General features: G+C 44.4%; 1 protein-coding gene across 1 annotated transcript in view; it reads left to right on the forward strand.

Annotated features, from left to right (window-relative positions):
- Nucleotides 1–9,454: 9,454 nt before the first annotated feature.
- The window catches only part of Adgre3 (adhesion G protein-coupled receptor E3), a 28,409-nt gene continuing 16,815 nt past the window's right edge, over nt 9,455–21,048 (forward strand). Inside the window, exons 1-4 of the mRNA XM_076857632.2 lie at nt 9,455–9,527; nt 11,543–11,665; nt 15,845–16,000; nt 18,991–19,028. Coding sequence (XP_076713747.2) covers nt 9,455–9,527; nt 11,543–11,665; nt 15,845–16,000; nt 18,991–19,028 — 390 coding nt within the window. The remainder of the gene's footprint in view (nt 9,528–11,542; nt 11,666–15,844; nt 16,001–18,990; nt 19,029–21,048) is intronic.

The following is a 21,048-nucleotide window of genomic DNA, read 5'->3' on the forward strand; positions in this document are numbered from 1 at the left end:
GAGATTCTACCCACTTTTCCTTCTTCCTCTCCAGCTTCCACATATGAGAGAAAACATTATACCCTTGACTGAGTTTGGCTTATTTCGTTTGACATAATGGTCTCAAGTTCCATCCATCTTACTGAAAATTACATGATTTCCTTTTCCTTTATGACTGAATAAACTCCATCATATATATGTATGTATGTGTGTGTATAATATTTTCTTTATTCATTTGTCCATTGATGAACACCTAGCCTGGTTCCGTAATTTGACTACTGTGTACTTTCTTATTCCTATTGACCTATAATAATTGTATATATTTCTAGATTACAATATGATAATTTGATGCATGCTGAGGATGTGTAATGATTCATTTAGAGTAATTGGAATTTGCATCCCTCCAACATTTATCATTTCAGTGTTCAGAGACTTCAGACTCCTTTTCACTTATTTTGAAAGATGAACAAGTTGTAGGAATAAGTGTTCAAGACCTACCGAGCAGCAAAGTGACCATAGTTAATAATATTGTATAATTTAAATTTTTTTTATTACAGAGAGGTGGCAGCAGAGGTATTTCCCCAGGGGGAAAGGTCCCTGTTGTCAACCTTTACAAATCTGACTTTATTCTGGGAGGGGTAACATGACTCTTTTCAAGGTGACCCTCTTGCTTTCCTCAGATGTTTTCTTTTTTTAAAAATTTTTTTTTTTTTATTGGTTGTTCAAAACATTACAAAGCTCTTGACATATCATATTTCATACATTATATTCAAGTGTGTTATGAACTCCCATTTTTACCCCAAATACAGATTGCAGAATCACATCAGTTACACATCCACATTTTTACATAATGCCCTATTAGTAACTGTTGTATTCTGCTACCTTTCCTATCCTCTACTATCCCCCCTCCCCTCCCCTCCCATCTTCTCTCTCTACCCCATCTACTGTAATTCATTTCTCTCCTTGTTTTTTTCCCATTCCCCTCACAACCTCTTATATGTAATTTTGTATAACAATGAGGGTCTCCTTCCATTTCCATGCAATTTCTCTTTTCTCTCCCTTTCCCTCCCACCTCATGTCTCTGTTTAATGCTAATATTTTCCTCCTGCTCTTCCTCCCTGCTCTCTGTAATGTTCTCTCTATAAAAAAATAAGTATGGGAGGTAATGAATGTTAATAAGCTTGATTTTACTCCACAATGTGTACATCTATCAAAACATCACATTGCACCCCAGAAATATATGCAATTATTATTTGTCAATTTAAAGTAAAAGATTAGGGGGCTGGGGTTGTGGCTCAGTGGTAGAGCACTCACCTCGCATGTGCAAGACCCTGGGGTTGATCCTCAGCACCATATTAAAATAAATAAGTGAAATAAAGATATTGTGTCCAACTACAACTAAAAAAATAAACATTAAAAAATAAATAAATAAATAAATAAAAGATTGGGCTGGGGATATAGCGCAATGATAAAGGGCTTGCCTAACATGCACAGTTGATCTCCATCTCTGCAAAAAAAAAAAAAAAAGTAAAAAATTCGCCAATGCAATGGTGCATGCCAGTTACTCAGGAGGTGGAGGCAGGAGGGTTGCAAGTTCAAGGCCAGCCTGATAACTTAGGGAGATCCTGTCTCAAAATTTTAAAAAGATAAAAAATATAAAAATAAAAAATCATGCAGAAACTGTTCACCATGTCTTCCACCCCATCTTTTTCATAACATGACGTGGCTCATAGGAAATGATTGTTATTGTGAACACTCTAAAATGAAGAGGAAGTGACCTTCACACAACCCATGTGGCAATGCCTGAGACAAGAGGAAAGCCTGATAGAGGTTTGAGCAGACAGTGCCTGCTCCTGGGGCTCTGCCCCGCATGTCTCAGGTTGTGTCTGAACCCCACCCTGTGGCAGCCCACAGCCGAGGACTGATGCAGGCCTGTATGAACCCGAGCCGCAGGATGGATCCACATGTGGGTGTGCAGTCCAGTACCCCCATGGGATTAGGCTGAGGCTGACCTCTGCTGGGAAGACATGCTTGCTTAGCTCCTCTTCCTGCCCTACGCTGCTTCCTCAGTACCCCTCTTCTGAGACTACCCCGACAAACCATGTATCCAACCCGCACTGACCTGCCAAAATCATGTGCATCCCAAACTCTATCCCCCAAACATCATGTGTGTCCAAAATCTCACCCCCAGCAAGTTAGGTGCCCCCCTTATGGGCCAGGCTATATGGGCAATGGCCGAACATTTTGCCCCGAGACTCCACATGTAAGAAATGCTTCTCCCATGGGAAAGCTCTGCCTCTGTACCCATCAGTAGTTGCTTGGCAGAGCATGTTTGGCAATTCAAAATGGAAATTTTATACAATGTAAAATTGTTCTCTCTTTGGTGCCTAATTTTCTTGGACAATGCACCCTGTCAGAGATTGATTGTCTAGATATTAGTGACCATTCTTGAACTTGTACTCCACTAGGGTCATTTTGGCCCACTCCCTTTTCCGCTTATGATTTTAGATCTCATGACGTTTGTTTATGGTTTTGAATCATAGCAACAGCCACTTATGATTAATATGGTTTTGGACTATAATAGGTGTACTTACCTATGAGGTGAAGCCTACTCCTTGGTGCGCCAGCTGGTGGATCCAGACCATTGGCTGGTGAAGAAAGTTTCCATCTCCTGCTTTAAGAACAACTCAAGTGATTTATTGCAATCTCACCTTAACACCCCACCCACCCCCAAAAAACTATGTACATCCAACTTCCATTCCCCCAACAAATCATGTGCTTTCCAACCCTTACCCTGCAAAAGTCACCTGCGTCCTCATCCCTATTCCTCCAAAACTCTTGGGCATCTCAGCTTCTGTCCCTCCCCTAACAGATCAAATGCATCTCAACTCCTGCCTATCCCCAGAAAATCACGGATTCTGTAAAGTCCCCAACAAGAAAACCTTTTCCACTCAACCCCCATGGACCTCCCAGCCTCCAGAACCACATGCTGAATAAATCTTGATTTTTTTTTTCTTTTTGTACCAAGGATTGAACTCAGAGGCACTCAACCCCTGAGCCACATCCCCAACCCTTTTGTATTTTATTCAGAGCAGGGTCTCACTGAGTTGCTTAGTGCCTCACCATTGCTGAGGCTGGCTTTGAACTCACGATCCTCCTGCCTCAGCCTCCAGAGCCTTTGGGATTTGAGGTGTGTGCCACTGCACCCGGCTTTATTCTTTATAAACCACCCAGTCTCGAGTACTCTGTTATAGCAGCAGAAAATATATGAAGATATCACACCTGCTTTAAAATATCCAACAGCTCTGTGGGGGAACAGTTGTCTTGCATGCCCAAAGCTCTGAGTTTGATCTCCAGCACCCAAAAAAAAAAAAAAAATCCAGTGATTCAAATGTTCCCCAAACTCTTCTCCAACACAACTCAAAGAGAAAAAAAAAAGACTTGGGCTGGGGCTGGGGCTCAGCAGTAGAGCACTTGCCTACACAGGTGAGGCCCTGGGTTGGATCCTCAGCACCACATAAAAACAAATAAGCAAAGGTCTTGTGTCCAACTACAACTAAAAAATAAATACATATTTTTTAAAAAAGACTTTAGGAAGCAGCTTCATGCCTGGGAAAAAAAGAAGAAAAAATGACGTTAAGCCTTTTTTCTGTACATGTTATGAATAAAATTCTTTGTTTTGATACTTGAATAATGGCTTTTTGTGTATTTCTTGAGTGGTACATTTTTTTTGGCTTGTTGTGTGTTTCCTTCTTGGATCTTGGATGGTTGAATGTTCACAGAAACATCCCCTGGTGTACACTGGAGCGTGAAGGGGCCCCATCCCTGTGTGGATCACGCCTCTTTAGGGGTCTGGCTTGCCCGCCAACTCCTGGCTGTACGTAGGAAAGCCTATGTCTGCAGGAAGACAAGTACCACGTGTTCTCCCTCAGAGCTGGAAACTAAATAAAAGCCACTCCGAAGGTAGAGTACTGAGTACTAGCCATTAGGAAGGGTGCAGAGGAGTGGATTTGATCAGAGCAGACACCATGCGTGTGTGGGAATAGATGTACAATCAATATATGTTAAATTTTTAAGTTTAAAAATAAGGTGTCTATTTTATTCTCTGCTCTACTCCTAGATGGCACCACAGGTCATTGAACAACATTTTCTTAGTAAATTTTCTCTTTGACTCCAGGTCTCACTACGGTCCCCAGCTGGCCTTGAACTCCGGGACTCAAGCAATCCCTCTGTCTCAGTCATTCAAGTAGCTGGGACTCCAGGCCAGTAACTGGCCACCCCATCAGGCTGGTAGATATTGATTAAAGGTGGGAAAGGTTGAGAGACCTTTCCTCCCAAAGCCTTTCAACATTTTGGATTGCCCCCAAATAATCAAAAAATGTATCGCCCTCTGCCATATTTTGAGACGCCGGTCAGAACTGGAAAGTGTCATTTGCTTGGGGGGACACAGATTTCCAAGAATTGGGAAAACGAATCCTCTAGGAACTTTAATTGTCAACCCAAACACCCTAAATTCTGGCTTATCCCACTCAGAAACCACAGATCATTTAAAATCTGTTTTGAATCCAAAGGCACTTTCTGGTCTTGGGGCCACACAATGTAACCCGAGAGCCTTTCTGGACTGGAGGCAGCAGATCCTGTCATCCCAAAGGCAATCAACAAAACCAGGAAAACCCACCGCCAGAAACCCTAAGAAAACGAGCACACAAAAGGTGTCAGAAGTAAACACACACAAAAGAAAACCACAGAAACTTGGGTCTGATGATGAAAGAGGAAGAGAAGTCACTGTTAGACCAGCAATTGCCTCGGTCGAACTGCGATCCCTTTGTCCAGTCTCATGAGATTCCCTGGGACTGCAGAGGTGGCTGGCTGAGGGCACAGGAGGAGGCCTGCAGAGCTGGCCGCGTGGCCTGCACCACAGAATGCAGGGGTCACTTCTGGCAGGTACGTGAGTGTGGCGGTCACTGCTGTGACCCTCCCCATCAAGGGTTACTTGGTTCAATCATTATCTAGGTTTTCCTTCTGCTTTGAATATTCTCTCCATCTTCCCTTCATTTCTGGCTTCCACCCGAATCTCACTAGGCTGTTGACTCTCCCTGACATTTTCCACAAGGTCCAGTCCAGTGAGAGTTTCATCTCCCTCTTCTTCTGGTTTTTTTTTTTTTTTTCTCCTAATTGCCACCCTCCCTGCCTTGAATACCCTGTGCACCAGCGCCACCCCGATTCATTTTCCTTCCTATCATGCTGTTCTTTTCTCCTCCTTTTTCTTTTTCCTGTACCGAGAATATTAATTATAATGACCAACACTTTTGAGTACTCATCATGCATCTAACATGTACAGATAGTCCCCAAATTATGAGGGTTCCGCTTGCAATTTTCCAACCTGGCAATGAAGTGTACCTAGACAACTGTTCTGTTCTTCACTTTTGAGGGCAGTACTGGAATAGTGCATGAGATACCCAACACCGGATTATAAATAGGTTTTCTGCGAGATGGTTTTGCCCAACTGAAGGCCGAGGTAAGTGTTCTGAGCTCATTGAAGTTGGGCTCTGCTAAGCTGTGCTGATCACTAAGTTATGTGTATCAACTTGTGATATTCAACTGTGCTGGGTTTATCAGAATGTAACCTTACGCTGAACTGAAGGGCATCCATGTAATCCCATTTAATCCTCACAGTAGACCAGGGAGGTGGGCACTATTATCCCCATTTCACAGATGACAAGATATGGACACAGAGAGGTTGTTATTTGTCTGAGGTCAAACAGCTGAGAACTATTCAAATAACAGAGACAGGATTCTTACCCAAGGCTTCTGGCCTGAGATCTTTACTATACTGCTCCTCCCACAGAATTCTGCCTGGAGACCTCAGTCTTTCCACTCCCTATCTCTTGTGATTCTATGGCTTTAGTGACCACCTCTTTGAAACCCCATTTTTGAAACCCCATCCATCCTTCCAGCTCTAGATCAAATAATATCAGCAGCCACAATATCAAACAAAGCTTCATTTCATTAAGCACCTGTAGAGGGCTGGGGCGGTAGCTCAGGGGCAGAGCCCTTGCCTAGCATCAGTGAGGCGCTGGGTTCGATCCTCAGCACCATGTAGAAATAAATGAATAAAATAAAGGCATTCTGTCCATCTACAAAAAAAATTAATTAAAAAAATAATTTTAAAAAAGCACCTAAAGAAGCCTGACTTCAGGCTAAAATTGCTTTCCACTCATTATAACACAGGGTCCTCACATTATAGATGAGAAATGGCATCGTGGAGAAGTTATGTGGATTGCTAGAAGTTTCACTGCCACTTAGATATTAAAGTCTATTGCCTGCTTCTGAAACTATCAAAATACATCACCTACTTGGAGGTAAATGTCCTCACCCTTGCAGCCTCCAGCAGAGACTCTCACATATAAAAGGTGTTCGGTATATATCTGTGGAATCCAAGGTGACAAGCTCCAAGCAAGATTTTTCCTGGTTTTGTTTTTTGGTTGGTTTGTTTTTGTTTTGATGTTGTTTGTGGTTGCTTTTTTTTTTTTTTTTTTTTTTTTTTTTTTTGCAACTGGAAGAAGAGTCCTGGATATTTCTAAGATGGATTGTTTGTGAATTTCAGTTATCCATGGACTCCCTGCCCACATCATTGGACAGAAGCAGCTTGTGTGGTGGAATGGGCATCAAGTCAAGAATTAAAATAGATTCTAATCCAAATGATAATTGAAGTAGCAATGATGGGGTGCATGTAACACGTTCCACATGTTCCCCAATTTAGCTCCTCACCACAATCTCATAAAGTAGGCTCTGCTGGACCATATAAGGAAACAGAGAAGTTAAACAGCCTTACCAACCTTGCACAACGAGAGTCCTAGCAACCTAACTCCTGAGGACCTCTTTCCTCATCCACAAAATGAGTCAAGGAGTGACTTCTAATTTCTTAGAATTCTGGGCTTCCGCTCTGCTGAATGACCCTTTGGAAACTCTAATTTAAGACATATTCACCCATATTAGCAAGTTTGGGGTTAGTAGCATGTACAAAGACTCATCTTAAACATGATGGTGCCCAGACAAGGAGCTACTCTATTCAGACATATATTTTACCATCTGGTTCTGTGAACTAGTTATATTTGGGAAGGTGTGAAGCTTAAGTGTCTGCTGCAACATTAATTGTTGCACAAAAATAAAAGGAAGGGAATTTTTAAGGAAACATGGAAGGGTCAGGCCGTGAAGCAGTTCATAGCTATCTTAGTCAGTTTTCCATGGCTATAACAAAATATCTGATATAAATAACTTAAAAAGGATGAAAGACTTATTTGGGCTCACAGAGAAATCAGAGATTTCAGTCCAGGCTTGCTGGGCCTCATTTTTTTGAATTTATAATGAGGCAGGACACCACCAAGGGAAAGCATAGTAGAGCAAAGTTGCTCATCTCATGGTGGCCAGGTAAAAAGAGAGAGAGAGAGAGGAAGGGGCTCAGGTCCCATGGTTCCCTTCAAAGGCATGCCCCCAATGACCTAACTTCCTCCCATTAGGCTCCACCTCTTAAAGGTTTCTCCACTTCCCAATTACACCATAGGCTGGCAACTCAGCCTTTACAGATAGTTGGCCTTGGGACACTCAAGATCCAAAATACAGCAGGAAGAGCATCCTGAATTATCCACATGGGCCTAATGTCATCGCAAGGGGAAGGCAGGAACCAGAAAGAAGAGATCACAGTTGCGAATCTAAAGATGGAGTAAGTCAAGGAACATGGGCCTCTTTTACAGGCTAGAAAAAGCAAAGCCAAAAATTTAGCCTGGAGATACTGATTCCAGATGTCCAACCTCCACAACTGTAATAGAATATGTTTAAGCTGAGTTAAGCCACTAAGTTCATGATCATTTGTCATAGCAGCCATCAGAGACGCTTGGAGGCCCCGACGGGTTTCATATCACTCTTTCTCCAATTCTTGAAGGATCACTGCCAGACCATAGGCCTTTTCTCCCAAATCCTGCCATTTGTCTGGATTGACCCAAAATTACCAAATAAGTTTACTGGACTTTGAGACTCAGATCTGGATCTCATGATGGGTAAAGAGGTCATGAGCCAAAGAAGGAAGGTAGCTTCTAGAAGCTGGAAGGATGTGGTTTCTTCTCTAGAACTTTCAAAAGGAACCAGGATGGATGGATGGATGGATGGATGAGTGGGTGGATGGATGGATGGATGGATGGATAGATAGATTTGAGAAGGGATTTGTTAGGGGAATTTTCTTACATGATTATGGAGACTGAGAAGTTCTACAATTGGCCATCTGCAAGCTGAGACCCAGGGATGTCAGTGTGGCTCAGTCCAAGTCCAGAAGCCTCAGCACCAGGGAGGTTGATGGTCTAACTCTCAGTTCAAAGCTAAAGACCCAAGAACCCAGGGGTTGGGAAAGGGTAATGCTGGCAAAAGTCCCAGAATCCAAATGTCAGAGAACTTGAAGTCCTGTCTGGCATCCCAGGGCAGTAGAAGACAGGTTCCCCAGCCCCAGGAGACAGAGGAAGCTCACCTTCCCTTTGCCCAGCCCTCAGCCGGTTGTATGGTTCCTGCCCTCCATAAGGGAGGGGGAGGTCCTCTTGACTCAGTCCACCAACTCAGGCCAATCTCCAGAAGCACCTCACACCCTCACCCAGGTATAAACCCGGCCAGTTCTCCAGGTATCTTTTTACCCAACCAAGACAATGTAACTAAGATTAACTGGCCCAGGTATTATGGAGATAGGACTGGGCTTTGCCCAACTCCATCCCAAGATATTAATGACTGATAGAGGGTGATTCATGAGTTGAGAGCTTCAGTTCTTCCAGGTGAAAAGAGTTATGGAGATGGGTGGGGGTGGCTGCTGTACCGAACTCCACTTAGGAATGATTAGGATAATTTTATGTCATGTGTAGGTTACCAAAATAAAATAATGGGGGGAGACATTAGTGAGTGTTGTGATTTGGATGTGTTCCCCCAAAGTTCATGTGCTGGAACTTAATCCCCAGGGCAACAGCTTTGAGAGGTGGGATCTTTAAGAATGGATTTCATGTCATGACCCTGGGAGTTGGTTCATTATCACAGGAGAAGCTTCCTCTCCCCACCCCCTCTCCCTCTCTCTTCCAGTTCTGCTTTCTGGCATGTTTTGATGCAGCAAGGCACCTCTAACCACAAAAATATAACGGGCACCTCACTTGGACTTCCTAACCTCTAGAACCATGAGTCAAATTTCTGCTCATTATAAATACCCACTCTCTGGTACTGTGTAATAGCAACATACAACAAACTGAAGCAGTGATCAAGATAGATTTTACTGGATCGTTCACAAGCCAGATGAAGGGGAGATTGCATTACGGGGCATGTTGCATTTTACTCAAAAAAATTATAATTCCCACCTCCTCACTTCACAGCCACCAGCTGCCACATGTCCTCTCTGCTAACTGATACATAGGCCTTGGAGGAGTTACTGGAATCTTTCCTCAGTTTTCTCATGACTCTCCCTTCTGTTCCAGGACTCTGCTTTCTGCTGAGCTTGTCTGGAGCTGAGGCTCGGATTGTCAAAGGTGAGTGTCCAGAGCCTGACAGGTGGCTGTGAATCAGGGGTGGACCTGGGGCACCCTTGTCCTCAAACACGGGAGGTCTTTCCATCTTATAAAGTCTTCTTCAATCTCTTCCTTCAGTGTGCTGTGGTTTCCATTGTAGAGGTCTTTCACTTCTTTGGTTAGACTGATTCCCAAGTATTTTATTTTTTCAAAGCTACTGTTTTCCTAATTTCTCTTTCAGCGGATTCATCATTGGTGTATAGGAATGCAACTGACTTGTGGGTATTAATTTTATGTCCTGCTACTTTTCTGAATTTATTTATGAGTTCTAGAAGTTTTCTGGTGGAGTGTTTTGGGGTCTTCTAAATATAGAATCATGTTATTGGCAAATAGACTTTCATATCCCTTTAATTTCTTTCTTTTATTTAATTGCTCTGGCTAGAGATTCAAGGATTACGTTGAATAGAAGCTGTGAAAGAGGCCACCCCTGTCTTGTTCCAGTTTTTAGAGGGAATGCTTTCAGCTTTCCTTTATGCAGAATAGGGTTGGCCTTGGGTTTGATGCATAAAGTTTTTATAATGTTGAAATATGTTCCTACTATCCCTAGTTTTTCTAGTGTTTTGTATGTGAAGTAGTCTGTATTTTGTTAAATGCTTTGTCTGCAGCTATTGAGATAATCATGTGATTCTTGTCTTTAAATCTATTGATGTGATGAATTACATTTATTGATTTTGGTATGTTGAGCCAACCTTGCATTCCTGGGATGAACCCCACTTGATCATGATGCACTATCTTTTTTATATGTTTTTTATGTGATTTCCCAGAATTTTATTAAGAATTCTTGCAGCTAGGTTCATCAAGGAGATTGGTCTGAATTTCTTTCCTTGATGTGTCTTTGTCTGGTTTTGGTATCAGGGTGATGGTTTCATAGAACAAGTTTGGAAGGGCCCCCTCCCTTTCTATTTCATGGCATAATTTGAGGAGGATTGGTGTTCTTTCTTCTTTAAAGGTCTTGCAGAATTTGGCTGAGAATCCGACTGATCCTGGGCTTTTGATGGTGTCTTCGGTTTCATTACTTGAAACTGAGGTTTAAATTTTCTCTGTTCTCCTCGTTTAGTTCCGTAGGCCATACGTCTCGAGAAATTTGTCAATGACTTCAAGATTTTTCTAATTTATTGGAGTATAAATTTTCAAAATTGTTTCTGATGAACCTCTGCATTTCAGAGTAGCGCCTGTGGTGACGCTTCTTTTTTCATTCATGAATTTTAATAACTTGAGTTTTTCCCTCTTTCTTCTGGTTAGAGATAATACCTTGCCTTCCAGGAGATAAAAATGGAAAGAAATGAGAAATCAACAAGATACAAAATAGAAGCTTCTCTAACACCTGGATATGGAATGCCTCCAGCATGGATTGCTCTTTTTGCTGAGGAATTGCTTTGGCTGTTCTGGGTCTTTGGTTTTTCCCTGTGTGTTCAACCCCAGGGCTGCAGATGCCCCAAGCATGCTTTCTACTCATCCCAAAGAAATAACTTGGAGAGCCCAAGGGAGAGGTCTGGAACATTTGACCCCTTCCTCCTCGGCAGCAGGGGGTTGGAATACAAGGAGGACTGCACGGTGCCTACAGAATGGACACTACCTAGGGCAGGTTGCTGGCCACTGCCCAGGAGGGTCTCTTCAGACGTCTTATGGGTACATTCCTCTACTTCCCAACCAGGGTCGCTCTGTTTGGATCCTCTCCTGAGGACTGGGGATGAGGGAAGTGGCCAGCTCCCCCTCCCCATTTCCTTTGTTACCCCTATCTTTAGAGACCTTCCCTCACTGAGAGCTTTCTCAGACACCGATTAGTGTTTGACCCCACACTGTGAATTTTAGGATTTTTTTCTTCTAGTTCCATGAACAATGTCTGCTATCTTGACAGGGACTGCATGGAACCTGGGGATCACTCTGGCAAAATGGCCGTTGTAACAATATTCATTCTGCTGACCCGTGATCGGGAGGGCCACGTGAGGTTTGACCTGCCTCTCTTCTCCCGGCAGGCCCTTGCAACCGGTGCCCGTTGCACGGATCCTGCGTCAACAGCTCTCACTGCACCTGCAACCCTGGATTTATTTCTGGATCTGGGAAGCGATTTTTCACATACCCCCTGGAGATATGTAAAGGTAAGGGGCGTTTTGCATGAGGGTCGATGGAGGCATCGTGAGCGATGCAGGAGAGAGAATTCTGGGGAATCGGCCCTGCTGAAAACTGCCACTCGGCCTGCGCCGAGAAAGAGACACCTTGAAGAAGTCGGAAACAGCTGTGCTCTCAGCTGGGCGCGGTGGCACAGGCCTGTCATCCCAGCCCTGGGAGGCTGAGGCAGGAGGATCTTGAGTTCAAAGCCAGCCTCAGCAATTTAGTGAGGTGCTAAGCAACTCAGTGAGATCCTGTCTCTAAATAAAATAAAAATTAAGGCTGGGGAGGTGAAAGAACGAACAAGTCTCGTCGTCGGAGAAAATGCCTGTTTATTGAGGAAGAGCTCTGCATATTTATAGAGCCGGGGGTGGTTTGACAGTTATGACAGTTTAATGGTTGAACAGTTTGACAGTTGGCATGGGGTGCTTTATGATTGGTGGGTAAGGATCATGTGAGCCAGCAGAGCTAGTCTGATTGGTGGGTAAGGATCATGTGAGCCAGCAGAGCTAGTCTGATTGGTGGGTGAGGATCATGTGAGCCAGCAGGGCTCACCATTGGCCGGCTCTTCTCTGGGGATGGGGAAGTTAGTCTTTGGAGCCAGGGTGACTCCCAACAGGAGGTGGCTCAGGGGTCGAGGGACCCTGAGTTCAATCCCCAGGTACCCGAAAAAGAAAGGCGGGTTCTTCCAGAATCCACCTGGGTCTCCATTTCCTCCTTTATCCCTCTGGGCTGACAATGCTGACTTCACAAGTGGTGGGGGGACTGAAGAGGATCGTGAATGTGACAATGCTTCTTGAAAAGCATAGTGTCATTAAAAAAAAAATAAATAAATAAGGAAAGAGAATAAGTATTGAAGCAGGAGGAAATAAAAGCTTCTGCTGAAACATTTCTCATATAAAGTTCTGTGGTCACTCAACATGCCAACTGCAGTCTCCATTCAATGATGGAAACGTACCCTCCCGTGGGATAAAAAGCACTCCCGGTGGGAATTGGTAGGGGGTTGTTCCCCTTCCCTAGTTCAAGCTCCCTCGTGGAGGGGAGGGGGTAAGCCTGCAGTCAGGAACTGGCAGTGTCTCTGGCTTCCCTTCTCTTTCCCCCACTTGGCCCTTCCTCCCAGAATCTTGGTAGAAAAGAAACCCTGGAGGGAGAGGAAGAGCAAGGAGTCTTCACCCAGCTCAGACTCCGGTCATGGTTTAGCTTCTGTGTTCCTGAGACACAGCAGATACTTTGAGGGTAAACTTTGCCAGATCTTTGGGGAGCAGGCCCCCATCCCCCCACCACTCTCCTGCAATTCTCTTGATGACAGCAAGTCCCTCCCTGCACCTTCCTCAACTGTGAACCCTCCAGCCTCCAGGTACCCTCCACTCCCCGTGCCAAGTGGCCACCCGGCTCCAGCAACCTCCACTCTCCACTCACCTCCAGTCCTGGGGAGACATGCTCCTACCTTTAGCTCAAGGATGCGGAAGGGGCATGTGCACAGGTGCACCTCCCTGGCCCTGTCGCCAGCCAGTGGCTCACTCTTTAGACTTTTCTGAGGAAAGTAGGCACCAGTTCGATCAGTTCGATCCCCACAAAATGCAAGAAGTAACAAGCCTGGAGCACTCCTTAGCCCCCTCCCTCTCTCCTCAGCTGAGAAGGGGAGCTCACTATTTGGCATCTGCTCTCTCCAGATAAACCCTTCCTCTCTTACTTGCCCACTCCCAACCCGTAACTCATCTGCCTCTGATAAAATTCAAAGCGGGACCCTCTCCTTTCAGTTTCCTGCCTTGGGTTTCCTATAAGGCATTTCCAAATGTCCACCCAGCCCACCCTGGAGTTAGTGTGAAGTCTGTTCTCCGGGAGGCCCCTGGGCTCCCTTCCATTCAGACCCAGCAATCACACACCTAGGAGAACCAGAGAGGTGGCCGTACATGAAGGGAGAAAAGAAAAACCCCATCCAAAAATGCTAGAACCCTTCATCTGCTTCTAAGAGATTTTGGTAATGCATGGAGCCCAGCATGCCTTAGGGGCCAGGAAATGTCCCCAGCTCAGGCTGGGAATATTTTTTTTTTTTTAGTTGTTGATAGACCTTTATTTTATTGGTTATCTGCGGTGCTGAGAATCGAACCCAGTGCCTCACACATGCCAGGCAAATGCGCTACCGCTGAGCCCCAGCCCCAGGCTGGGAATATTTCACATGGATTCCAGAAACCAGACACCGTCCCCCTCTGTTTCACTGTCTCGGCCTGCCAAGGTGATCACAATGCTGAGAAACACCTTCAGAAGGAATAAAATGAAAGTTCGCAGCCTTCATCCTTTGACCAAGACCTGGGGTTGCCACTCATGAAAACATGATTGTTCTTGCTACCTATTGGGGCATTTTTAAAAAAATACCCCCAAACTAAGACTCTTCAAACCATCATTCTGTTTTTCTCATAATTCTGTGAGTCAGCTAGCCAATCCCTAAAAAACAAATGCCAAATGTCATCTTTGATATAAGGAGAGCAACTAAGAACAGAGCAGGGAGGAAGAGCATGAGAAGAAGATTAACATTAAACAGGGACGAGAGGTGGGAGGGAAAGGGAGAGAGAAGGGAAATTGCATGGAAATGGAAGGAGACCCTCATCGTTATACAAAATTACATATAAGAGGTTGTGAGGGGAAAGGGAAAAAAATCAAGGGAGAGAAATGAAGTACAGTAGATGGGGTAGAGAGAGAAGATGGGAGGGGAGGGGAGGGGAGGAGGGATAGTAGGGGATAGGAAAGGCAGCAGAATACAACAGACACTAGTATGGCAGAATGTAAAAACGTGGATGTGTAACCGATGTGATTCTGCAACCTGTATATGGGGGGGGAAATGGGAGTTCATAACCCACTTGAATCAAATGTATGAAATATGATATGTCAAGAGCTTTGTAATGTTTTGAACAAATAATAATAAAAAAAGAAACCCCCCCAAAAAAATTCTGTGAGTCAGGAGCTCTGGAAGGACATGGCCAGGGGTCTCAACTCCATTCCACCGATGTCCACTGAGACAGGAGGCGCCACCTCCAAGACAGCTTATTCTCTGACACATTCGGTCAAGCCTCTCTCCCTCTTTTATTCCCTCTATCCTTTCATCCATCTCTTTTTTTTCCTCTCTCTCTCCCTCCAGAATGTTCTCACTGGGCCTGATGGTCTCAGGGGAGTCAGTCGGGTTGTAGCTGCTGCACCCCAATCCTGCTTCCGTCACCCACAGCCTTCTCCCTGTGGCTCTGTCTTCACATGGCATTTTCTTCTTCATAGAGGAACATCAGTCACCTGAACCTCATCTATTTTTTTTTTTTTTTTGGTACTGGGAATTAAACCAGGGACACTCAACCACTGAGCCACATCCCCAGCCCTTTTTAATATTTTATTAGAGACAGGGTCTCACTGAGTTGCTTAGTGCCTCACTAAATTGCTGAGGCTGGCTTTGAACTCACCATCCTCCTGCCTCAGCCTCCCGAGCCTCTGGGATCACAGGTGTGTGCCACCGTGCCTGCCACAACCTACCTCTGAAAAGACCCTATTTCCAAGCAAAGTGAAACTCACAGGTTCAAGGTTGGGACTTCAGTCTACACTAGCAGGCATAGGTCAGTATGCAGCATATATAACCTTGACATTCCCCCCATTCCTCTGCATACCAAATATGAGGTCTTTTCTGGATACTGGAGACCACTCAGCCCCAGCTCGTGAGAGGCAGAAAAGCTGGCTGCTTCCTGGGAGCATCAGCGACAGCCTGTTGGTGGCTAAACCCGGTCTTCTCCCTTCCGGAGAGATAATGCTGACATGTGTGCTCTACATTGCCTCCCAGAGGTTCTCAGAGGAACTGCACCCCAGTTGCCCACTACGGAAATTTGCTAAATAACATCCCTTTCATCATCTGCCTTCCCTTCCCTTTCTCATTTTACCACTTTCCTCCAGGTGTTTTCTGGAATCAACTCCCAAATAAAGTGCTTGCACTTGAATCCTTGCTTCGATGTCTCCTTCTTCAAAAAAACCCAAGCAAAATCAACCAAGAAAGAACAAAGACAACCACTACCTAAACGAATTTATCTCCAATACCCAGGACAGACCCTGGGGGAAAGGGCACAGCATCTGGCACAGAGTAGATGCTCAATAAATGTCCATTGGATGACTGGCCAAATTTTCCTTTTGTCTTTCAGATATCAATGAGTGTAAACCGCCCATCAGTGTATACTGTGGATTAAATGCTGAGTGTAAGAATGTGGAAGGAAGTTTTCACTGTCGCTGCGTGCCTGGATATGAGCTCCTCTCTGGAGAGGTGCAATTCAACAATTCCAATGAGAACACTTGTCAGAGTAAGGCAATTCTTGTCCTCTCGTCTCCCTCCCTCATTTTTTCATTGAGTCTAACACAGGGGGGTGGGGGGGGCAAAGAAACAGATTTTCTTATTATGGGACCAGATTATGTTTCTATTTCCTGGAAAGAAGAGAACAAAGAGAAGGAGGAAGTTCAAGTTCAGGGGAACAGTGGGGTAAGGAGGGCAAGTGTAGTCTGGAGATGGAGGGAGTAGAAGGTGGTGATTGAGACAGAATCCTTTGAACCCCAAGGAAGAAACTAACTCAGGCTAACTTGTGTGTTCCTATGAATGCATGGATGAGCTTGAATTCCAGGCCAAGAATGCAGCTGGGATTTGGAATTAGCCGGAACAGGTGACCCCACACCATCAGCATGCTCCCTCTACCTTGGTTACCCTCTTGTGTCTGTTCCTTTCTTCTCGTTCCCTGAAGGCTGGCTCTGCTTCCTAGATCACAGCACAGAAAATGACCACCCTCAGCTCCACATCTTACCCTGTCTATGGCTCCAACCGAGGAGAGATTAATGAACCCTCTCTTAAACCTACTTGCAAATTCTTTGGAAATGGGCAAAATGTTCCAGTTTAAGTCGTGTGCCCACCCTTGGGTCTGTGCTCACCAAAAGTTCCATGTTCTATAAACTTAACCATTCCCATGGAAATCACCTATGGGGGAAGTCTATATGCACAAATCAACAGGTCTTGTAAGCTCGTGACTTTGCATTCTTGGGAAAGGATAGTCACCGTCAAGTGCCAACTTGCCCTCAGATTTTCACCCACTCTTTTTCATGTCCTGTTTTATTTCACAGAGAGATTTACCAGCCCCGAGCTATTGGCCACAGTTGGCCTCATAGAAGAGAGACAAAATTAAATTCGAGGAAGCTACTTTGATAAGAAAATAATGATGCTAATAGCTATTCTTCTTGTCATTATTCCTTATTTCCCTTGTGCCACATGCTAGGTCTCCACTAAATGCTGCCCATGCTTTATGTCATCTGCAGTAATCCTGTGAAGTAAGCATTGCAGATGAAAGACACTGAGACAACCAGAAACTAGAAAGTCTGCTGATAGTGAGGTCGGTCATCCATAAACAGGTTTTGAATTTAGGTCAGCCTGACTTGAGGACTCAGTCACGATTCACTTCCTGTATTCTCACCTGGGTCTCATGGCAGCCCACGAGGGACATGAAGACTCTTTTGTTTTAATTTTTTTTTATTGGTTGTTCAAAACATTACAAAGCTCATGACATATCATCTTTCATACATTTGATTCAAGACTCTTTTTCTAGTAGGAAAATAATAATTATCCCTCTTGATCAGTCAGAATCTAGCCTGAAAACAGAAACCACATCAGATGCTTTGAACAAGAGGAATTTCATTTCAGGACTTGGTACTGGTAAAGGACTTGCTGAGATGTCAGAAAACCTTCTTCCCCAGCTCTCTTTGAGAAATAAAACTTGTACCTAGCATGCAAGAGGCCCTGCATTTGATCCCCAACATGGCAAAAGAAAAGAAACTTCCTCATTTTATACATTAAGTTCTGCAGATTTGTTCTGTTCATTTTTCTATAGATTGTTTTGTTAAACCACTTTGACTGTGGTGCTATTCATTTCCAAATTAGAAATGATGAACTTTTTGCTTTGTAAAAAGTCGTATCTGCATTGTGATAATATGGGACACCCTAATAACCTTACAGACAATTTTCATTTATACACTTATATGCTTGAAAGACCAAGTTCACCCAATCTACATTGTAATGTTGTATTGTAGGTAGTTCATGCTAAAATCATATTATAGATGCTCAATAAATACTGAATGAATTAACACTGGGGGAGCCCAGGGTAGGATTCCCACCCCTTCCTCCTTCCTTTCATGTTCGTTGCCCCGAGCTCACACTTTCAATCAGTGGTTGTAAAGTGAGCAAGTGGAAGAGTGAACTCCAACTACCCGGGCCTCTTCCCAGGCAGCGGGCACCTCTGCCCACCAGACACGAACTGACCGAGGCTCCCCCTGGGCTTCACCTACTTAGACTCACCTTATTTTAGAAGAGAAGAAAATTCCTTTGGTTATTTTCCTGATTTCAAGAGTTCTGCACAATGCTTTTAAAGAGATTGACCCCATTTGGAGTTGATTTTTAACCACAGTTGGAAGGTCCAAGCTACTTCCCGCCATGACAAAGTTTATTCAGCCTTCCGTCAAAATGACATGTTTCTACCATGAACATGGTGTCCTATAACAATCACACCTCAGGTGGCAGGTCAGTGTTCCTGGAGTCTGAAGACAAAGCCATCAATATTACAGGAAAGCTCTGTGCCCTTGTTAGCAAATAGACTCAGCTGAAAACCACAGGCTTCACCTCGGCCTGATGGTCACAGGGAGGTAACATTGCTGGCCTTTCCCCGGCTTTCTAGGACAGAAGTGATCAAGGTGCAGGCAGCAATCAAAGGTCTTCCTCGGTAACTGAGAGCCAAAACTGGATGCTCTGAATCTGAGTCGACCTGTAGCTTGGCTTTCAGCTGAGTCACTGGGCTAAAGAGGGCAAAGAACTTTCCTGTAACATGATTATGATTCTCAGGCTAACTTTAAAAAAACCTGAGGCTTCTAACTTTCCATTTCCTTGGCCATTTCAGTTATAGTGTCCAGGCAAAACTGAATTGAAGAAGGGACACCCACACTTCTGCCTCCTCTGTGGAGGGGTTTGCCCGCCATGCGCTGTCCCCGATCATTCTTCCTGGAGGGGGCTGCTTTGCTGCTGTAGGAGGTTGAGCAGCATCCTGGCCCCCCCCCACTAGAGTCCAGGGGTATCCACCCAGGTCAGACTTCACCAAATGTCTCCTGGGGCACAAAATCACCCCACTAAAAATCCCTCAGGCTGTGAGCCCCAAACAAGCAAGCAACCCTGTCAGTGAACGTAAGGGGGGACCCAGCCCTTCAGGGCCGAGCGGCGAGCCCCCCTCTTCCTCCCACCAGTAACACCTCTCCATGTCCTCTGCAGATATCACCTCCTCAAAGACACCCAATGGCCACACAGAGGTGAGTGAAGGCCAACCCTGGAACCTAGCCAGGTTATGAAAATCAGGTAACTGATATTCACAAAGCCCAAAGTCAGCATGTGGAGGGGGTTTAGGGCAGGAGACTTGTATTATTATGAACGTGTAATATTAGCTACTCATAATGGTGAATTATATAATAATGTACTGTATCATGTGTTATTATGTATTTGATAATATTCCTACATTACCCAGTACTATACGTATTGTTTAATTTTATTATATAGTATAATTATATTACATTTTTATAATAGTATTGTTATATATTACTAATTATATGAGTTAATTATACATTATAAGATAGTATTAATTATATATTATATTACATACAATTATATGACATAGTATTAGTTTATGATACTATTATATTAGACAGCAAGATAAATGGTAAGTAGTAGATACATAGATAGCTAACAATTCATTATAAGGAACCTGCTCACATGATTATTGGAGTCTGTCTGTAGTGGGCTAGCCCATCAGGAGCTCTGTAGCTGGACACAAGGGAAGCAGATGGGTATTGCTCTACTTCAGGGTTGGAAGACTTGAGTCATAAGAAGAGCCAGTGTTTCTCACTTGAGTCCATGCGGGGTGGAACGATATCCCAGTAGGAGGCAGGAGGTAATTCTCTTCTATAATTCTCTTCTATAATTTTTTGGCTCCATTCAGGCCCCCCACTGATTGGATGAGCGCCCCCCCCACATTTGCTTATCCATTCATTCCCTGATGAATATTTAGGTCGTTCTCACATTTTGACTATTGTGAGTTGTGCTCTTATGAATAAGCACTTGTAGGCATCCCTGATTTCAGTTCTCTTAGGTCTATACCTAAGAGTGGAATTTCTTGGTCATACAGGAATCTAAATTTTTACATAGAAGATTCAGAAAGGGCCATCTGTTTGCTCCATCTAGAAACTCACATGTTAATGTCATCCAGAAACACACTCACAAAAACATCCAGAAGAATGCTTGACCACATACCTGGGCACCCCCGGGCCCAGTCAAGTTGACACACAAAGTCAACCATCATGCTCTCAGTAATTGATTAACTCACCTGTAAAATGAGGTGATCATGGAACCCACCCCCCTCAATGTTTGGGAAGATTAAAAGAAACAACGTCTGTGAAGTACTTGGTGCAGTGCTGACCCAGACAGCATGTTACACATTCACTCCATTGCTGTCTCTAGTAGACGGCAACGTTTACATGACGTGGAATCACATCACATAATCACCCCCAGACTGTGGGCAGAAATAATACCACACTTACAATAGGAGTTCAAAGAGTGCCCACCGAAGTCAGGAGCACACAAGTCGTCAGGCAATCACAGGAACACTGTGTTACAAAATTGCATCTTTGAGTTCCTCAGAAAAATTAAAGGTAGACTCACCATGTCATTTGGCAAGTCCACCCCTAGGCATACACCCAAGAGAACTGGGACTCAAATTCTATTCATAGCAGCTCTGCCCACAAAAGCCAAAACGTGGGAACAAGCTAAAGGTCCATCAGTAAGGAAATGGATAAACAAAACGTGAGCTATCCAGACAGTGGGGTATCATGGAGAACCAAGTCCTGACACGTGCCTTGCAAGGTGGAAGAAACTCTAAACACTGTGCTCAGTAAAGAGGCCAGATCCAGGGCAAGGGGTGTAGCTCCATGACAGAGCGCTTCTCCATGACCAAAGCAAGAAGGAGCCAGATGCACAAGGTCACGTATTGGATGACTCCATTCACGTGAAATGTCCAGCCATGTGCTGTGGTGGGTGCCTGTAGTCCCAGCTTCCCTGGACCGAGGTGGGAGGACCACTCGAGCCCAGGAGTCCGGGTCCAGCCTGGGCAACATAGTGAGAACTCATCTCAAAAATAAATAAAGAAAAGTTAGAAATGTCCAGAACAAGAAAATCCACAGGAATAGAAAGAGGACTGGTGGTTGCCCAGGATTGGAGGAGGGGAAAGTAGGGGCTACTGGGTATGGAGAGTCATTTGGGAGTGACGAAAATATTTTGGAA

This window comes from Callospermophilus lateralis, chromosome 1 (assembly GCF_048772815.1).
Source record: "Callospermophilus lateralis isolate mCalLat2 chromosome 1, mCalLat2.hap1, whole genome shotgun sequence".
Taxonomy (NCBI): Eukaryota; Metazoa; Chordata; class Mammalia; order Rodentia; family Sciuridae; genus Callospermophilus; species Callospermophilus lateralis.